This window comes from Psittacula echo, assembly GCF_963264785.1.
Source record: "Psittacula echo genome assembly, chromosome: 5".
Lineage (NCBI taxonomy): Eukaryota > Metazoa > Chordata > Aves > Psittaciformes > Psittacidae > Psittacula > Psittacula echo.
In genome coordinates, this window is record NC_137739.1 from 59101734 (window position 1) to 59117454 (window position 15721).

Here is a 15721-nt window from a genome sequence, read left to right on the forward strand (position 1 = left end):
CCATGAGTAAATACAAGCAAGTACTTTCATTGCGTGTTTATAGACATTTTTATATAGTTGTGTGTATTTTCTTATTTGCTGCCATTTGTCTGTGTTTCCTCAGAAAGAATGACAGGAGAAACTACAAACCTGAAACTACAAATATGACTTTTGTAATATTATTTGTTAAAACAGCAAGAATTGTAATCAGCAAACATCTCTCAAAGTTTAAACTGATCAAGTCAGAGCACACTTCCTTCCATAGACAAAACAAAGCAGTTCTCATCATGGAGCATCACTACTGGGTCTTCCCTGTAGTTACTGTCATGTCACTGATAATGTCAAATATAACTTTCTGACGATTCTCAAGTTGTACAAACATCCAACTTCAAAGACTCTCTGAATTGGAGACAGGGAGGGTGGATTAAAACCATACATTGATTATTCCGAGCTGCAGTTTATCTCATTATAATTCCGTATTCTCCCCCTCAGATCTGACTAGTTTGAGATTAACAAAAAAATGTTTACAAACTCCAAAGAGAAGGAAAGAGTTGGAGAGTGAGTACACTAATACTGATACAGATTTGCCAACTCATCAAATATGACAACTGAGGAAGCATATTTTGGGAATTATATGCCACTTTATGCAGATGCTGTATTTGCCTTGCATAGTCAAATCCTCCACTGAAGAGGAATGGATTGGCTTAAGCTTTCTAGTAAAAGAGTAACCATCTCTAGAAAAGAGAATAAAAATAAAGATATCCTTCTTCTTTTCAAATATGAATGTTTTTGCCAGTGCCAATAGGAGAATCTGTGTTTTGACTGGGGGCAAGGAGGTATGCGTGCTGGGGATTTTTTCCAAATTCTACATGATCTTTACACTTTCATCACTGAGTTTTCACTATTTCACTTTTTCTGAGGAAAACTTCTTTTGTAACATGTCCCTTGAAAAAGAAAGCAGCAACATTTCTTGCATTTTCCCAGCAAAATGCTCTTCTCACTGAAAAGTCAGAAATACCATATAGTCCAAAATGATCAGGAGGTAAATTTGCTAAGACAGTGTCCTATTATCTGTTTACTAGCTATTCGCATGAAAGAAGCAATTCTGATTGCATTAATTCGTGATATAATAACATGACATATTAAAGCCTGAAGCCAAGCAAGGAATGGAATCCCACCTAAATGTCTAACTTCCTTCTTTCCTCTTGAGAAAATACAAGGACTTAAGACTTATTCTTCAAACCATTATTACATATAAACTGTCAAATATAATTCACACACAAGCCAGCAAAGAAAAAAAAAAAAAAAAAAGGAAAAAAATACAGAAGAGCAAGATCTGCAGAGAGCACAGGTACTGCAATCAGCTGTCAATAACTTAACTCTAGCTATTCATTTCCTTTGGGTCACTACACTTGACCATAGAATCCTAGAATGGTTTGGGTTGGAAGAGACTTTAAAGATCATTTAGTTTCAACCCCCTGCCATTGGCAAGGACACCTTCCACTAGACCAGGTTCCTCAAAGGCCCATCCAACCTGAGCTTGAACGCTTCCAGGGATGGGGCATCCACAACTTCTCTGGGCAATCTGTTCTAGTGTCTCACCACCTTCACGGTGAAGAACATCTTCCTAATGTCTAATCTAAATCTCCCCTCTTTCAATTTAAAGCCCTTGTCCCATCACTATATGCATAAGGAGTGCAAGCTACACATACACATGGGATTTTTTATCGGAGTACAACCCTTTCCTAGTCTATCTCCGATAGTGTCATTTCCCAAAAACTTTGCTTATCCCCAAGGAGATATCCCCATCCTCAAAAGCCTCACCCACATCCTACCTTGGTGAGGGTGGAGGGGGTGCAGGTAGAACTGGGGTACACACTGGAAGGTGACTGTGAGCATGATGTCCAGGCAGTCTCTTCGGCTGTAAATCTTCTTCAATCGATAATGAAAAACAGGTAATGATATCACAGACCCAAAAGAGATCTCTTAACAAATCAGCAAGCACACTATTAAATGATTTGGTTAGTATCTGTCAGTCACAAATTTATAAACTAGTTCTTCACTCCTGAAAACAACTGGTGAAAAGTATACAAACCTACAAAATGATCATAGCTTAAAAAACTGAGGCCACCTAAAATTCAGTGGAAATACTGATTTTCCATTCTTACTAGTTTACAAGCTAAGAAACTACTCAATTAGCTTAAGTAAAGATTATCATGCTGGAGCCACGTAATTATGTGGACACTGAGAAAAGGATGGCTATAAACTTAGAAGAGATTCATTTTCAAGTAAAGTTTGCAATGAAATGCAGGCTAGAAAGGGAAACTGAATGACAAAAATTCTTGTCACAGTTATAATCACTCTCATTTTTCTGTGCACAAAACCTCATTGCACTGTTTGCTGAATTAGAAATATACAGAATAAATGACATAAAGTCCAAGAAGCATTTACTCCAAATCTTCTAGCCAGGAAAATTTTGAAAATTTCTTTCCAGAAAAAAGCTATTTTGGATGCTTTGGACCTCACAAACTTCAACTAAACTTGTTTGAGGTACAAAATTTTCTAGTTTCTTAATCTTTTACTATTATAGTAAAACACTTCGAACAATCTTTCGTCCAGTCACTACTGTTTGCTTCTTCTCCATGAGAAGTTTTGAACTACTAGATTAATCTTCCATTATTTTTTTAAATTTATACTAGATCTTCTAATATTGTGCACAAAAAATAATATATATATATATAACCACAGATTGTGCAATTTTCTTTCATATTTCTGAACAAGTATATTTAGCAGGAATTCAGTCTTCTCTTCTATGGGATGTATTACAAAAAACTTACCTAATATGTGAGAACTTCTCATCTGAATATTCAAGAGTGGAGTCACAGAATAATTAGTGACAACTTTTGAAAGGTTTTTCTTTTATACAGAAAAATCACCCTCACAAAATTAGCAGTTTGTTCAAAATAAGAAATGGTGGGAAGAAGGCAGTGGCAGAGCTGCTAGCGAAATAAGCTGAGATAAACACAATATTCTGTGATGCAATAGGCTGAGTTTCATTACAAAGAAAGAAGGTTTAGAGCTGAAGAGAGCACTAAGCCAACCTTCATGTTGCCAACAGTGGAGACTGCAGATACTTTAGATTTCTTCCTGAGCTCTTGAAAACATCAGGACTACAGGTGTTCCATAGGTGTTAGTCAGAGGTATTTTCCTACAGAAAACGAAAGCCAATAACTAACAACTTGTCTCAAACTTACTATTCCAGCATTTGATTTCATGTCCAGAAAGGCAAAATGAGCCAGGATACCACTTAAAGTTGGAACAACATGTGAACCATCATTTAGAAAAACTACAAAAATGTGATTGAGGCCATAGAATAGAAATATAAACATGAAAGCCTGTCTGCTAAAACAAATACTCCACATGTACAAGAACTGTAAAAAAAACCCAACAAAAAACAGGAAAGAAACATGGGAAAATGCAAGAATACTAAAGGGACTCCAAATCAATGTGTGTTTGGTAGGCAGTGAAAGCTGTCAGACACATGGGCTCACAAAATTAATTACTAAAAACCACTAAAAGGAGAAAATGGATAACAAACATTCATGAGTAACAATTTCAAGAAAATACAACACTTCTCTAAAATTTTTTTATCTCAAGAATACTGATCCAGATTACTATTCCCTATGAACTAATGTAATGTATACTCATAAGCATATGCTGTAGCCTGCAAAAGTTAAAATATCAATTATTTATAAATTCATTTATTACTGAATAATGTTCCAAAGGCTATTCATTTTTATAGTATTCATTTCTATGGTAGAAGAAACAACATTAATAAAGCAGTAAGTGAAAGTGGAACCTGGAACTAAAAATGTAAATACCGCTGAAGTGCAACCTCAATCTCAAAATCACAAAACCAAACATTTACCAGTTCCTCAATTGTTCCTGTTATTTCCCCAAATACTTTGGACGACTATCTAGCTTAAAATGTCACATTCACCACAATAAATCTTCAGGCAATTTCCAAATGCTGTCAGATGTCTTTGCTTGATCTAAGATAAAGCATCATTCACCTTCCTTGCTCTTGTAGAGTGATTATAAGCAGGGAACGAGGATTAACACAGTTCTGAAAGTCAGGAGAAGGTTTATACAGCTGTCAGCTAACCAAAACATAGAATTAATCCACACATTCTACATGCATGCTGCCTTGATAAAATGGAGAATGACTAAAATGCATAAATATTTTTAAGGGACTTCAACCCTGAAGTATGCTTTGGGTTTTCCCCCCCCCCCCATCATATGTAGGTATAATGTTTGTATGCATCTATATCACTCTGTTATTTTCAGGAGCTTTATTATTAAAATAAATTACCCTATAATTCAGAAAATTGACGGGCTACTGTTCTTTTTATGTACTTAGGTGAGGATTTTCTGAAGACGGGGTCCTCAGTTCTGAGACTAAAGCGTATATTTATGACTCTTATTTCTACATATCTATCTTAAAACCTAGTAATTCTGGTTATACCTGGAAGGTATGAAGCAAAAAAATTACTGTGAACAAACTAGTGTACCTCAGCACAGAAAAGGAGGCATTTCAATTCACAGCTCAAGAGAAGCTATTACTCCCACTGTACGAATACACTGCTTTTTAGCATAAGAACATCATTCTGACGCAAAACAGTGCAAATAATACCAATATCCCTCCAAGCAAGGGAGACAGTAAAAATATTTTTCAAAGACGACCCCATGAATATTTAAGCAATAAGAAGTTGAACATTACTGTTGATAAAAGTATTTGGTGCGTGGGGTTTTTTGATAGATGAAAGGAAATAACGTGTTTTTAAAGCAGAAGAATCAGACTGATTTGGGCACACAGATACAGGTCTTGATCCATCCTGTCTGCAAGCCAAAGCAACAGGCACTATAAAGAAAACTCTCCAGAAAAAGTCTGGAAGATCAAGCAGTGACATGAAATTAAAAAAACGTGAGAAATGGCTGTAAGGGTTGTCAACTGTATCTTCTGAAGCAATATCTCAATACCCAGGGCCTTCATAGAAGGATAAGCATCAGGCACCATCATACAGATCCTATTTGAAACAAAAGGAGCCTACCAAGAAGCCTCTCAACAATAATGAGGATTTCCAGTTAAGGGAAAGTCTTTTTCAAGTTCAGCCAAGGAAAATTATTCTGAAGAAGAGATGCAAGATTTCTCTAGAGATTTAATAATATGAGTATCCTCTTGCAGTTAGGTAAAATAACAAAAAAAAAAAAAACAAACCACACACCACCAAAAACAAACAAACAAAAAACCCTCCAAAAACTAAACCTGCTTTTCTAACAGAAATGGTCACACAAAAACATCTAGCTTTAAATGCAGTCTGGAAGTGAAATTTCTCACCTATTGCCAAAAAAATAGGTATGTCAGGTTGGGGACTTCAAAGGACAGATTTTCTTCAAGTTCCCAGGCTAATGAAGATGTCTCCAGAAGTGATTTTGCTCAACTCAGATATCAGCCACTACTGATTATCAAAGTTTGTACTCTTCCTGGGCACATCATTTTTTGCCATTTTCATCACCAAAATTGAAGCAGAAAGACAAAAACTTGAAATGAAAGTAAAGGTGGTCAACACCAAAAATGTTCCAGGGATTTTTTATCACACAGGTCATGCAGAGGAAATCTTTGTGGTTTCTGTCTTTTGTAATTCATAACAGATAGGAATCATAAACCTGGCTTAAAAATTCAATCATATCTTTTGCCATTAAGAGCTAAGGCAATCTCGGTTGATTCTGACCTTTTTTGTGCAAATCAAGCCCTGCATTTCGAAAGTCTATTACTATTGTAATAACTACAACAGCAACACAAATAATGACATCTGATATCTCTTGAAGAAATTGAAGTCTTTTATAGCCACTGGAGTAATCAGAGCAATCTGCACCCTAATGCAAGTGATTTATATGTACCTATAATATTCTGTAAGGTGCTTAACTGATGCATATGAGGAAATCCATACTACACCAAATGGCACCCACACCAGAATGGCACCATGTAGAAAATTTTGACTACATATATTTTCCAAGAAAACAGTTAACAGCAGCTACATTGAACACTCTACTGAATTATTAAGATGGACACATAAGTTCAGCAAATATTTCAACTTTATATTTTATTTTTTTTAAAGTTATTTCAAGTACTCAGTAGCTTGGTCTAACACACAAAATTACTAAAAGCAACAGGTTATTCCACGTCAAATAAATATACAGTGAATAAACCAATATCCTTGATAAAACTGTAAGAACATGATAATTCGAAGGGTATCTTAAGAAATCAAAATTTTAAATTGAGCATATGACTGACCCTCATTGGTCCAGATTAGACAGTTTTATTAATCAAATTATTTTTCTTTTAAAATCCTTGACGCTAACCAAAAGTGCTGTTCTAAATCACAAATGTAACTCTGTAAATGATACAATAATACTTTGAAAACTAGGTAAACTACATTTTGAAGACAAACCCTTGAGATATTGTATAATGTAAAATTAAGTTCTCTAGCATTTTAGCTTTATGTTACTATCAGCTTAAACTTCAAAGCCCAAAAATTGTAGATGACATAAAACTAGATATAAATTTTTATAATTTTTGTTGTTCAGGGGAGGTTTCACAATTATTTCGGTCTTGTTTCAAGCAATGTATGCTTTTTAAAAAGCCTATCATGTATGTCTCAATAATTGCAGTAAAATCTAAACTCTTTTTTATACCTATCAGACAGATCTAGTATACTATGTTTTTCAATATAGAAGGGGGATAATTCAACTCTTAAATAATTAACTTTTAAACCTGAAGCTAATTTTATGCCTTAACTGAAACTTTCTATTTTGTATTAATAAAAACCCAAACATCTGACTTCAGACAAACCCCTCAAAAGAATTATTTTATTCAAATACGCTAAGCTCCTCCCCATCATAATCATAGTAACACTGTAAACACAATAATAATTTAACTTCATAATGCTGTTAAAAAAATCAGCCAGGAACATAATCTACTTTCCTACCTCATCAAGAGGATGACTAACAAATTAAAACATCAGAGCAAAACATAGGTAAGCAGAAACATAATTGCTTTAACTGCAATTTGGAAAAGCAAAAAAAATTAGGGCAGACCTCAAAATCTCTGCAAAAAATCCTGTAAGTTTTTTGATGATCATACATTATTAAGTCTTCGGTTATATCTCCTGTTCTTCTCTGTCCTAGAGCCTTGTGTTGTCGCATTAGGTCTGAGGAAAAGTGCCAACTACCAAATCACAAGAAGTGTGTCCTACAGCACCAAGATGTTTTCTTATTTAAGTATTGACCTGATCTGACCCCAACTCCAAGTGCTGACAGAATCAGATCAGAAGGTGATGTGACTGCTGGCTATGAAAAGCATGATGCATGAAGGCAAGCTCATAAGCCTGTAGCTCCTTGCTGTGTAGATCTACTTTAATTAACTTCTAGTATGTTTTAGACATTCCATTCTGGTTGGATATTTTTGGTATTTGTATTTATGTAGTTTTAACTAGGAAAAATTGAGTTTTCAATGGTATGAAGGCATACTAAAAAACAGGTGTGCTCTAATCCGATTTCAAAACTGAATCCAGGAAATATTTTATTCTGCAATCCTAACATATTTGCATTTTATCTACCTGAATCCCAGCAAAAGATGTTTTTAAAAGATGACACACAAAGCTCTCAGTTAAAAAAAAAAAAAAAAAAAAAAAAAAGCTTGCAATGAAGATTTGATAATAAATCCCTCAAAGAACATCTTCCAGCCAGGTACAACATGTGTTTCAGAAGAGCTTTAGAACTAGCCAGAAAAGCTTGCTTTCCTCAGGAAAAAAAACAGATAATTCTCTCTCCCCTCTCCCTCTAATCTATGAAAGACATAAACACAAATCTTCCCTCCAGACTTTTACACATTTGACAATTTGAGATCACTTAACATGAAAAGCTGGACAGAACTTAACTGCACCTTTGTCCTCATGAACCATGGCATAAAATGCCATGCCATTCTGCCATAAAAAACACCATAGACAGTGAAAAGATAGTTGAGCTAGAGGCTCTTAAGAGGACTGATCAGATTAATTATGACATAATTTAGGTCCTATTAAGTCATGAGTTCTTTAATGGAGGCAAATAAACTGATTATGCACTTAAAGATCACCTGGAGATGACAAAGTAATAGTAGATGGATTTATGCGTACTATAAATAAAACAGCCTTGGCACCATGTAAGCCTAAGTATAAGCTAAGGAGACTTGAATTTTTAAGTTTCAAATCTAAACTTTCTGGGGTAAAAAAACAAACAAACAAACAAAAAAAAAAACCAAACAACAAACAGTCCCTCAAAATACTGTATTCAGGAAAGGAAAATGTCTTATTCAAAGAAGTACATTAGCTTAGTGAATTCATCTTGTCAAGTGATTTGGGTTGCTGTAATAAGCCTCTCAGAATGGCGCACGTGATATGTTTTCAGCATTACATTGCTTTCAGCCTTTGAAGGTTTCCTCATCAAGTGTGAATGGAGAATGAACCCCACTGGCCAGGGACACACTGGCACACATTCAAAGCCTGCTCCTCTTTGCAGAAAACAATTAACACCATTAGGTTTCACAGTAATCATTGCACAGCAAAACCCCACTATTTTCAGTGTTCCCAGTGTCTACTTTTCTTAAAGAAAAAATAATTTCAGAAATATCTTCCTTCACTATAGACTTACATGAAATTACTTTATTTGAATTTGCATTTGGAAAGAAGATCACAACTGAATTTTTGAGGTCAGGATCCTGAAGCTTAAGAACTGAACTTCCAATTCAGGAAGTCCCCACTCTTCAGCCTGGGGCTCCAAATTTTTTTTTGGTTGTAAAGTCACTTCATCTGTCACTCAGCACCACTGAGAAAGAGCCTGGCTCCATTGCCTTTATACTTTCTCTTCTGGTATTTATATACATTGATAAGATCCCCTCTGAGCTTCCTCTTTTCTAGGCTAAATGATCCCAGCTCTCTCAGCCTTTCCTCAGGAACTTGAAATATTTGTTGAGGTTTTTGAGAACTATGATGGATCTTAGGGTGTCAGCCTACTGGAGGAATAGAAGAGATGGAAATAATTCTCCTCTACAGTCTTGTGAATGGGTTTGGCTCCTTTCTGAGAAAAAATACTTACTTCTTTCATAAGATTTCTTTCATGACACAGATCTCATGAAAAGTGAGGCAGAATGATACAGTGAGGAGGTAGAAATGCACAGCACCTTTACAGAAAAACACCAACAGTTAGTCACACACAGTCATAACAATGCACGGTTAACAAACAGAGAGGAGAAGGAAAAGACCAAAGTCATCATTCAAAACTAGGATGTGACTATTCACTGCACTGCTAGAATTTCTGTTTGCAAACCACAAGCCTGGATCCTAGACCTGCTCTTGGAAAACATCATCTTGCAGCAGTCAGACAGAATGAGCGAGTGCAATTCTTAACTCCTGACGGTCAGAATAATGTTGAGGGAGAAAAATTTCATTCAAGCAGAGCTGGTGTACAGCACTAACATCTGGGAGCAGACATGATTTTAGTAATTTTGATTTTCACTAGAACCTCAGAAATATTGACACTAAAAAGAAATGGCTTATTTTGCCTTGGAATACAGGAGTAAAAAATCACAGAATCTCAGGCAGGACAATCTCCTCTAGATTGAGCCAAATTCTGAAATAAGATAATGACAGTCTTAAATAAAGTGCCCAGAAAGACCACAGTTCTGACTGACCAAAGGTCTGACTGCTTCTTTTTGTTCCTTGGTAAATAAAAGTCCAAGATGATTCCCATACAGTTTGCAGGAAAAATAAGAAAAAATGCCTTGACAAAACATGTGGCTTAAACAAATACACTATTTTCCTGAAAACAGCTAAACACTGCTTCTGGAAAAATACAAAGAAATGACTTGTCATTCCTTCTACCTGTCTTGCATATGCCTTTGCTTTCTGCAAGCATGTAATTTACCTCTCTGCAGTCTTGGCTATAGAGGAGCACAAAGAGGAAAAGAACCAGATGTTTTTAACCACTCTAAAGGTAGAATTCTTTCCCCTCTGACTTTGAAGAAGGCGATCTGTTAGTTTCCGGTACTAGACCTCGTAACAGTAAAGAATTTTAATGCTTTCTGAATAATTTTTAAAGTTTCATCTGTCCTAAAAACGGACCTCTGCATGAGTCCCAGGGCAGATAACGCATGATTTCCTTCCGTAAACTTAGCCCAAGACAAGGAAAGACACAAACTTCCAAACAAGTAGGGAAGTGAACTTATTAGACACAGCCTATTGTTGCTCTACAGCAGATAGAGATGGCATTATCAGCAGAAATTCAAGCTTTTTTTCTAGCAGAAGATGCGCCAGCTACTACCTTTAACAACAAAACCTAAACATAACACAAACATCTTAATCAAGCAGTCACTGTTTACTGGTTATAAAGCTGTAGGAAAATATACAAGAGCACAAGAGCACTATTACTTCCCAGCCAACTCACACAATGGATATTAAAAAGAAATGGGAGAGGGTTAACAGCTCTTCCTTATTTCTCTCCCCTTGACAGAAAAACATAGTTCCTCTTCTTTCTTTGACCTGCATGGTTGTGTCGTTGTTTTGCGCAAACACAGAGATAATAGTGCACAAGGACAGACTTACAAATGAGTGCTGAAGTTTGCATTGAAGAACAAATGTCATGGAAAACAAAATATGCATTTTTGCCAAGTCTACTAAAGATCACGAAAAGATGCACTGGTTTGATCTTAGGTTGTGCTTTTGTGTTTCAGTAGCATCATCAATGCCAGGTGAAAATTCCAATACTCTAAAGCTCACAAAAGATGACAATCGTAGGGCTAGGATTAAGGAAAAAATAAGGAGAAAATAAAATAAAATAAAAAATGCATTAAAATGAAAAATTATTTTAAAAGTCTTCTTGGAGCAGGTCAGCATAGAGAATAGTCCTAGTAACATCAAAGGCTTCTGCCAGCAGACAGCCATTTATAAAGGTGGATGAGTTCAGGGTCTGCAATTTTCCTACCTTCCATCAGAGAAAGTACATAAACACATTTTAGCTAGCCCAGACAAATAAAGAGCCTCAACTTGAGTACCAGTTTCCCATATGATAAGCTAATACTCTGAGGGAGCATCTTTTGAGATCTTTGCATAATCTCTGATTTGTTTAATCAGGATTAAATATGATCCCCCTAAGGTGTCTCAAACAGGTGAAGGACAGCCTACATTAATTAACCCATGTTCCTCTAAAACACTAAAATTATGAATAGAGAGCAAAGGAAAGATCTAACCAGAACACACCAAGATACTGTTTCTTCCTCTTCTACCATAAAGTAAACCAGTCTACACCTCACAAGCTAGTTTGGTGACTTATTAAATCCTACCGAACACACAGTAAATATCAGTAACTTTGCAGAAATAATTCACATATTCATTCAACATTAGTATCTCTTACATACACATAGCCTAGGCTGGACGGTGGATTTTATGTGCTGCCAAAACAGTCAACATTTGAGTTATGTTGGTAGCTATGGACAGAACTATCAAGTTACCAGAGATTTCAGGTACAAGATTTTCCTCCTTATTTACTTCTAAAAAATACAAGCAAAAAACTCAGTTATCAGCACTCCCAAAAGATGCAAATTTCCAAAGCACTTCTGCATCTGAGTGACACATTCCATAAACGTCTGCACACACCCAGGAGGACATCCACAATAAAAATGTGAGGATACGCAAGAAATGGGAGATAAGTTGAAAACATGATACTCTCTGTCCTACAGAACACTGGGTTGGTTTCTGGAAAGTAATTCTCAGGAGATATAAAAAAAAAAAAAAAAAAAAAAACCCACAAAAAAACAAACCACAAAATAAAAAAATCAAAAGCTTATCAGAAAGCAGGAAAAGTCCTTTTAAAGACAGATTGGAGCTGAATGACTGAGGTTGTTCAATTCTAAAAACAGACTAATAAAAGAAGCCCCAAGTGATCCTAACTATCCTCTTCTATTTCAAAAACCTGTTTGATAAAACTGAGGGACAGAACACTGAAAAAGAGCTCTCATATCTTCAATATACAGTTAACTGAGGCTGGGGAATGGGGTAGAGAGGGAGTGTGGAAACTGTGATTAAAATTAAGATTATACATTCATACTGGAAATAAGTTATGTTTAAACATCTAATCATATAAAGAAATCTTACAGAAGGTTTGTAGATTTTTGTTTAGCAAAAGGAGGTAAAACTTCACAGCAGAAGACAAACTAACTGCTAGTTGTAGAAAGAAATTCTCTAAATGAAAATTAGCTGTCCATTAATCTAATACTGGTGTCTATTATTGTAGATAAAGAACTGGTCTCTGTCTTAAGAATTGCAATTCCTTTCTTCCTGATTGATACTTAAAATTAGAATGTCATTCAAAGCATGCTAATGATATAAAGTTCTCATAATGAAAAGTACTAATAATATCACCATGTAGCATGCAATATATACTGCTTAGTCTTTGTAGCTATGGAGCTGCGCTCACGGAAGTTCGATTCTTAAAATATGTCAGATTTTCAGACACAAGACCTGCTTCCACGAATGACATCCTATACTTTTAAGAAGACTCAATCCTTCCAAAAGCATCACAAATGCCTCAGCATTCGGACAGTACTTGCTGAGCCTATTAAAACACAAAACATGATTTTTTTATTTTTTGTTTTGCAGTACAGCAACTGAGTTTGTTATCTTCAGAAAGAAAATTTAGTAACACTGATTACTGTATTATATAATCCCACTTTTGCACCTGCACTCTATTTTAAAAATCCATTTTCCTATTACTTCACCTTCCTACTATGACTGCTTTAAATATTGAGAACTGACAGGCCTAGGTACCCAAGTTTAGTCAGGAAAAGTATGGGATGATGACATTTAAATGGCACCATGCTGCTTTTAGAAAAAGCAGCAAGTAAAACACTGATCACTGCAAGTCTAATCTTACTATTAGAAATAGCTGTGCTGCTTTTAAATCGAGCACTCTTCTTTAAGCATACTAACATTTCTGCATAGCTTTTGCATGTAAGCAGCATGCAAAATTTTAATTGAATAAATCTGTAGAACTATATTCAAAGCAGGAGAAACTCCAGTATGCTGGGTCATGGTACCATACAAATCGAAGTGCAGACTCATACAAATCAGATAAAGTCATTACAGTCTTTCTCTCTGGTTTGCTGACTTTTGACACATTGTTTGTTTTAGTACTATTCTGAATAATGAGTTCTGTCACATTTTGGCCAAATGTAGCACATTGTAACAAAACTGAGAAGAGCGTGAGCAAAAAACTGTTACCACAGGAAAACATAAACAACTTCCCCACTTGTGGCTCAAAACACGTTATTCTTGTACCATAAGGAGTCATACTGAAATGAAGGGTGTTACTTGGAAGCACTCATGAATACATGGCATTAAATGTGTAATTATGCTATGGCAACCTTGGACTTCACGTTAGAACTAGTTGTGCTTAACACAATGGGAAGTTGTGGATTTGGACTTCCTGCAACACCTGATACTAGACGTGGCACGCACTTCTTAAGAAACACTTTTCCTGGACTAAAATGACAATTTTAAAGCATTAAATGATGCAAATAACAGTGATTCAAACTTCTGATTCAACAGCCCTAGTCCAACAATCTATAATGGTACATCGCCTGCCCACCTTTTTCGTCACATTTTTAGCACCAAAGCAAAATGTACCATAGACATGATACCCTTCTAAGAGACATTCACAGCCATACTGCAGAACTAGATTTTTTTAAGAATATTTAAATAAAGAAAAATGTGGCCATTATTACTAAGTTTTCTAGTGTGTCTGAGAGCTTAAATGAGAGACATAGCATCTATTCTGCTCTCCACAGGTAATACCTGTTACTCATATGAGTAACACATACCTTCTAAGATATGTCTTGGAGCACTAAGCATCATAGAAACAAATTTTGTGCTGAAAATTGCCTACCAAATTGTCTACTGCTAGCTCTTACCCCAACAGGAAGAGCAAAAGGAATCAGAATTTAAAATCCATCCGCAATGACACCTACTAGAAAGGACAGGATTGATGACTCAGGCTCACTTCTGCCCTTCATGCTCCTCAAATTCTCTCATTGATCTCACAACACCACTAGGCTTATAAAAACATCCTTAGGCTGAAAATACATTTAAGAAATGTCACCAGCACATTTGTTCTGCAACATCACTCTGTAATTATTTTTCTTATGTTAGCACCTGCTAACATTCACTGCCAAGTGAACTACTGAGCTACAGAAGAAGCCTCAATTCTGCAAGAAAGGCTGATCTTTTAATATCACCCTAAAAGTTGTGTGAGTTACAGGCAAGCCACTAATTCCCCACGTAATCGTCGCCTTTAAAACGCGAGCCAAAGGTCTACCTGCTGCAGATTAACCTCCTCCGCAGCCCAAGCACTTCAGGGCACACACGAGATTACTCCTTCTCCTCCCGCCGGCCCTTTGACATTCAGGGGTGGCCGAGGACCGAGGCTCGGCCCTCAGGCTGCCGCGCCGTGCTGTGCTGGGCACACCGGCGCATCAGAGCCCGGACAAGTTTCGGCACCGCGCACCGGGTGGCGACGGGGACACACACGACACGGACCGTTAAACCCTACAGTCAAAAGCCATTTCCAGGCTGTTTCTGCCCACGGCGAAGCCCAGAAGGGGGGGGGGGGGTGTGGAGGAAGAGCTGACTGTCCTTGATATAATTTCGATCCGCTCCCCGGATCCGACCAGCGCTGGCCGGACGCAGGAGGCGGACTGCCGACGCAGCCCGGGACGGCACCTGGGGCAGGCGGCGGCGGCCAGGGGGTCACTCGCACCACGCTCCAAGGGAGCCTGAGGTGCGGTCGGGGACCGAGTCGGGCAGGGGCGCCAGGAGGGAGCTGGGACCCGAGGCGGGATGCGGCCCGCGGTGGCGGCTGTACCTGATGATGTCGTCCTGGTGCCCCAGGTAGAATTTCTGCCGGTGCTCCCTGGGGCTGTAGACCACACCGACCCCCGCCACGAAGTAGACGATCTCCTTGGCCGCCGTGTAGTAGAGGTTGTTGCGGCACTGGTGACCCCGGTAACCGTAGACCCACTCCAGCCGCAGGTGGCAGCTCGGCGCGCTCCGGTCAGCCATGTCCCCCCGCCCCCGCCAGCCGGGTACGGCTCTCTCAGGCCGGAGACCCCGCGGGAAGAGGGCGACGAGTCGACCGCCCCCTCCGCTCGGCTGGGTGTCCGCCGCTCTAATCCCTGGCCGCCGACATGAATGCCCGCCGCTGCCGCTCGTCCGCCGCCGCCTCACAGAGGGCGCCGCCGACCGAGCCCGCCTCGCCGCCTCGCGCCGCCAGACATGGCTGCACTGAAACACCGCCCGGGACGCGGCGCGAGGGCGCGGCGCCGCTCCGGGCCCCAGCCCCCCCCCTCAGCCCCGCACCCGGGCCTGCGCTTGCGCAAAGTCGGCGCTGTCAGGCGACGGGGCGGGCTCGGGGAGCTGTGAGGAGATGGCGGTGTGCGGGCGGTGTCGTGGGTAGGTGCAGGAGGTAGGGGGTGGCTTGCGGGACTGTTATTTGTGTGTGTTTGTCTCTTTCCAGAGGAGGCTGTGCCTTCTCTCTCTCCCCCAAGTTTAGTTCGTATTTTCATTGCTCCTTTGGGGAATATCTTGGCTCCCTA

At 38.4% G+C, this 15721-nt stretch overlaps 1 protein-coding gene across 2 annotated transcripts in view; it reads right to left on the reverse strand.

The window, feature by feature from the left end:
- Positions 1 to 15188, reverse strand: part of EML5 (EMAP like 5) — a gene marked incomplete at both ends in the record, with an annotated part of 106427 nt that extends 91239 nt beyond the window's left edge. For both annotated transcript variants that reach the window (XM_080617121.1, XM_080617120.1), the window contains one exon: positions 14992 to 15188. In XM_080617121.1, coding sequence (XP_080473247.1) covers positions 14992 to 15188 — 197 coding nt within the window. The remainder of the gene's footprint in view (positions 1 to 14991) is intronic.
- Between the last annotated feature and the right edge of the window lie 533 nt (positions 15189 to 15721).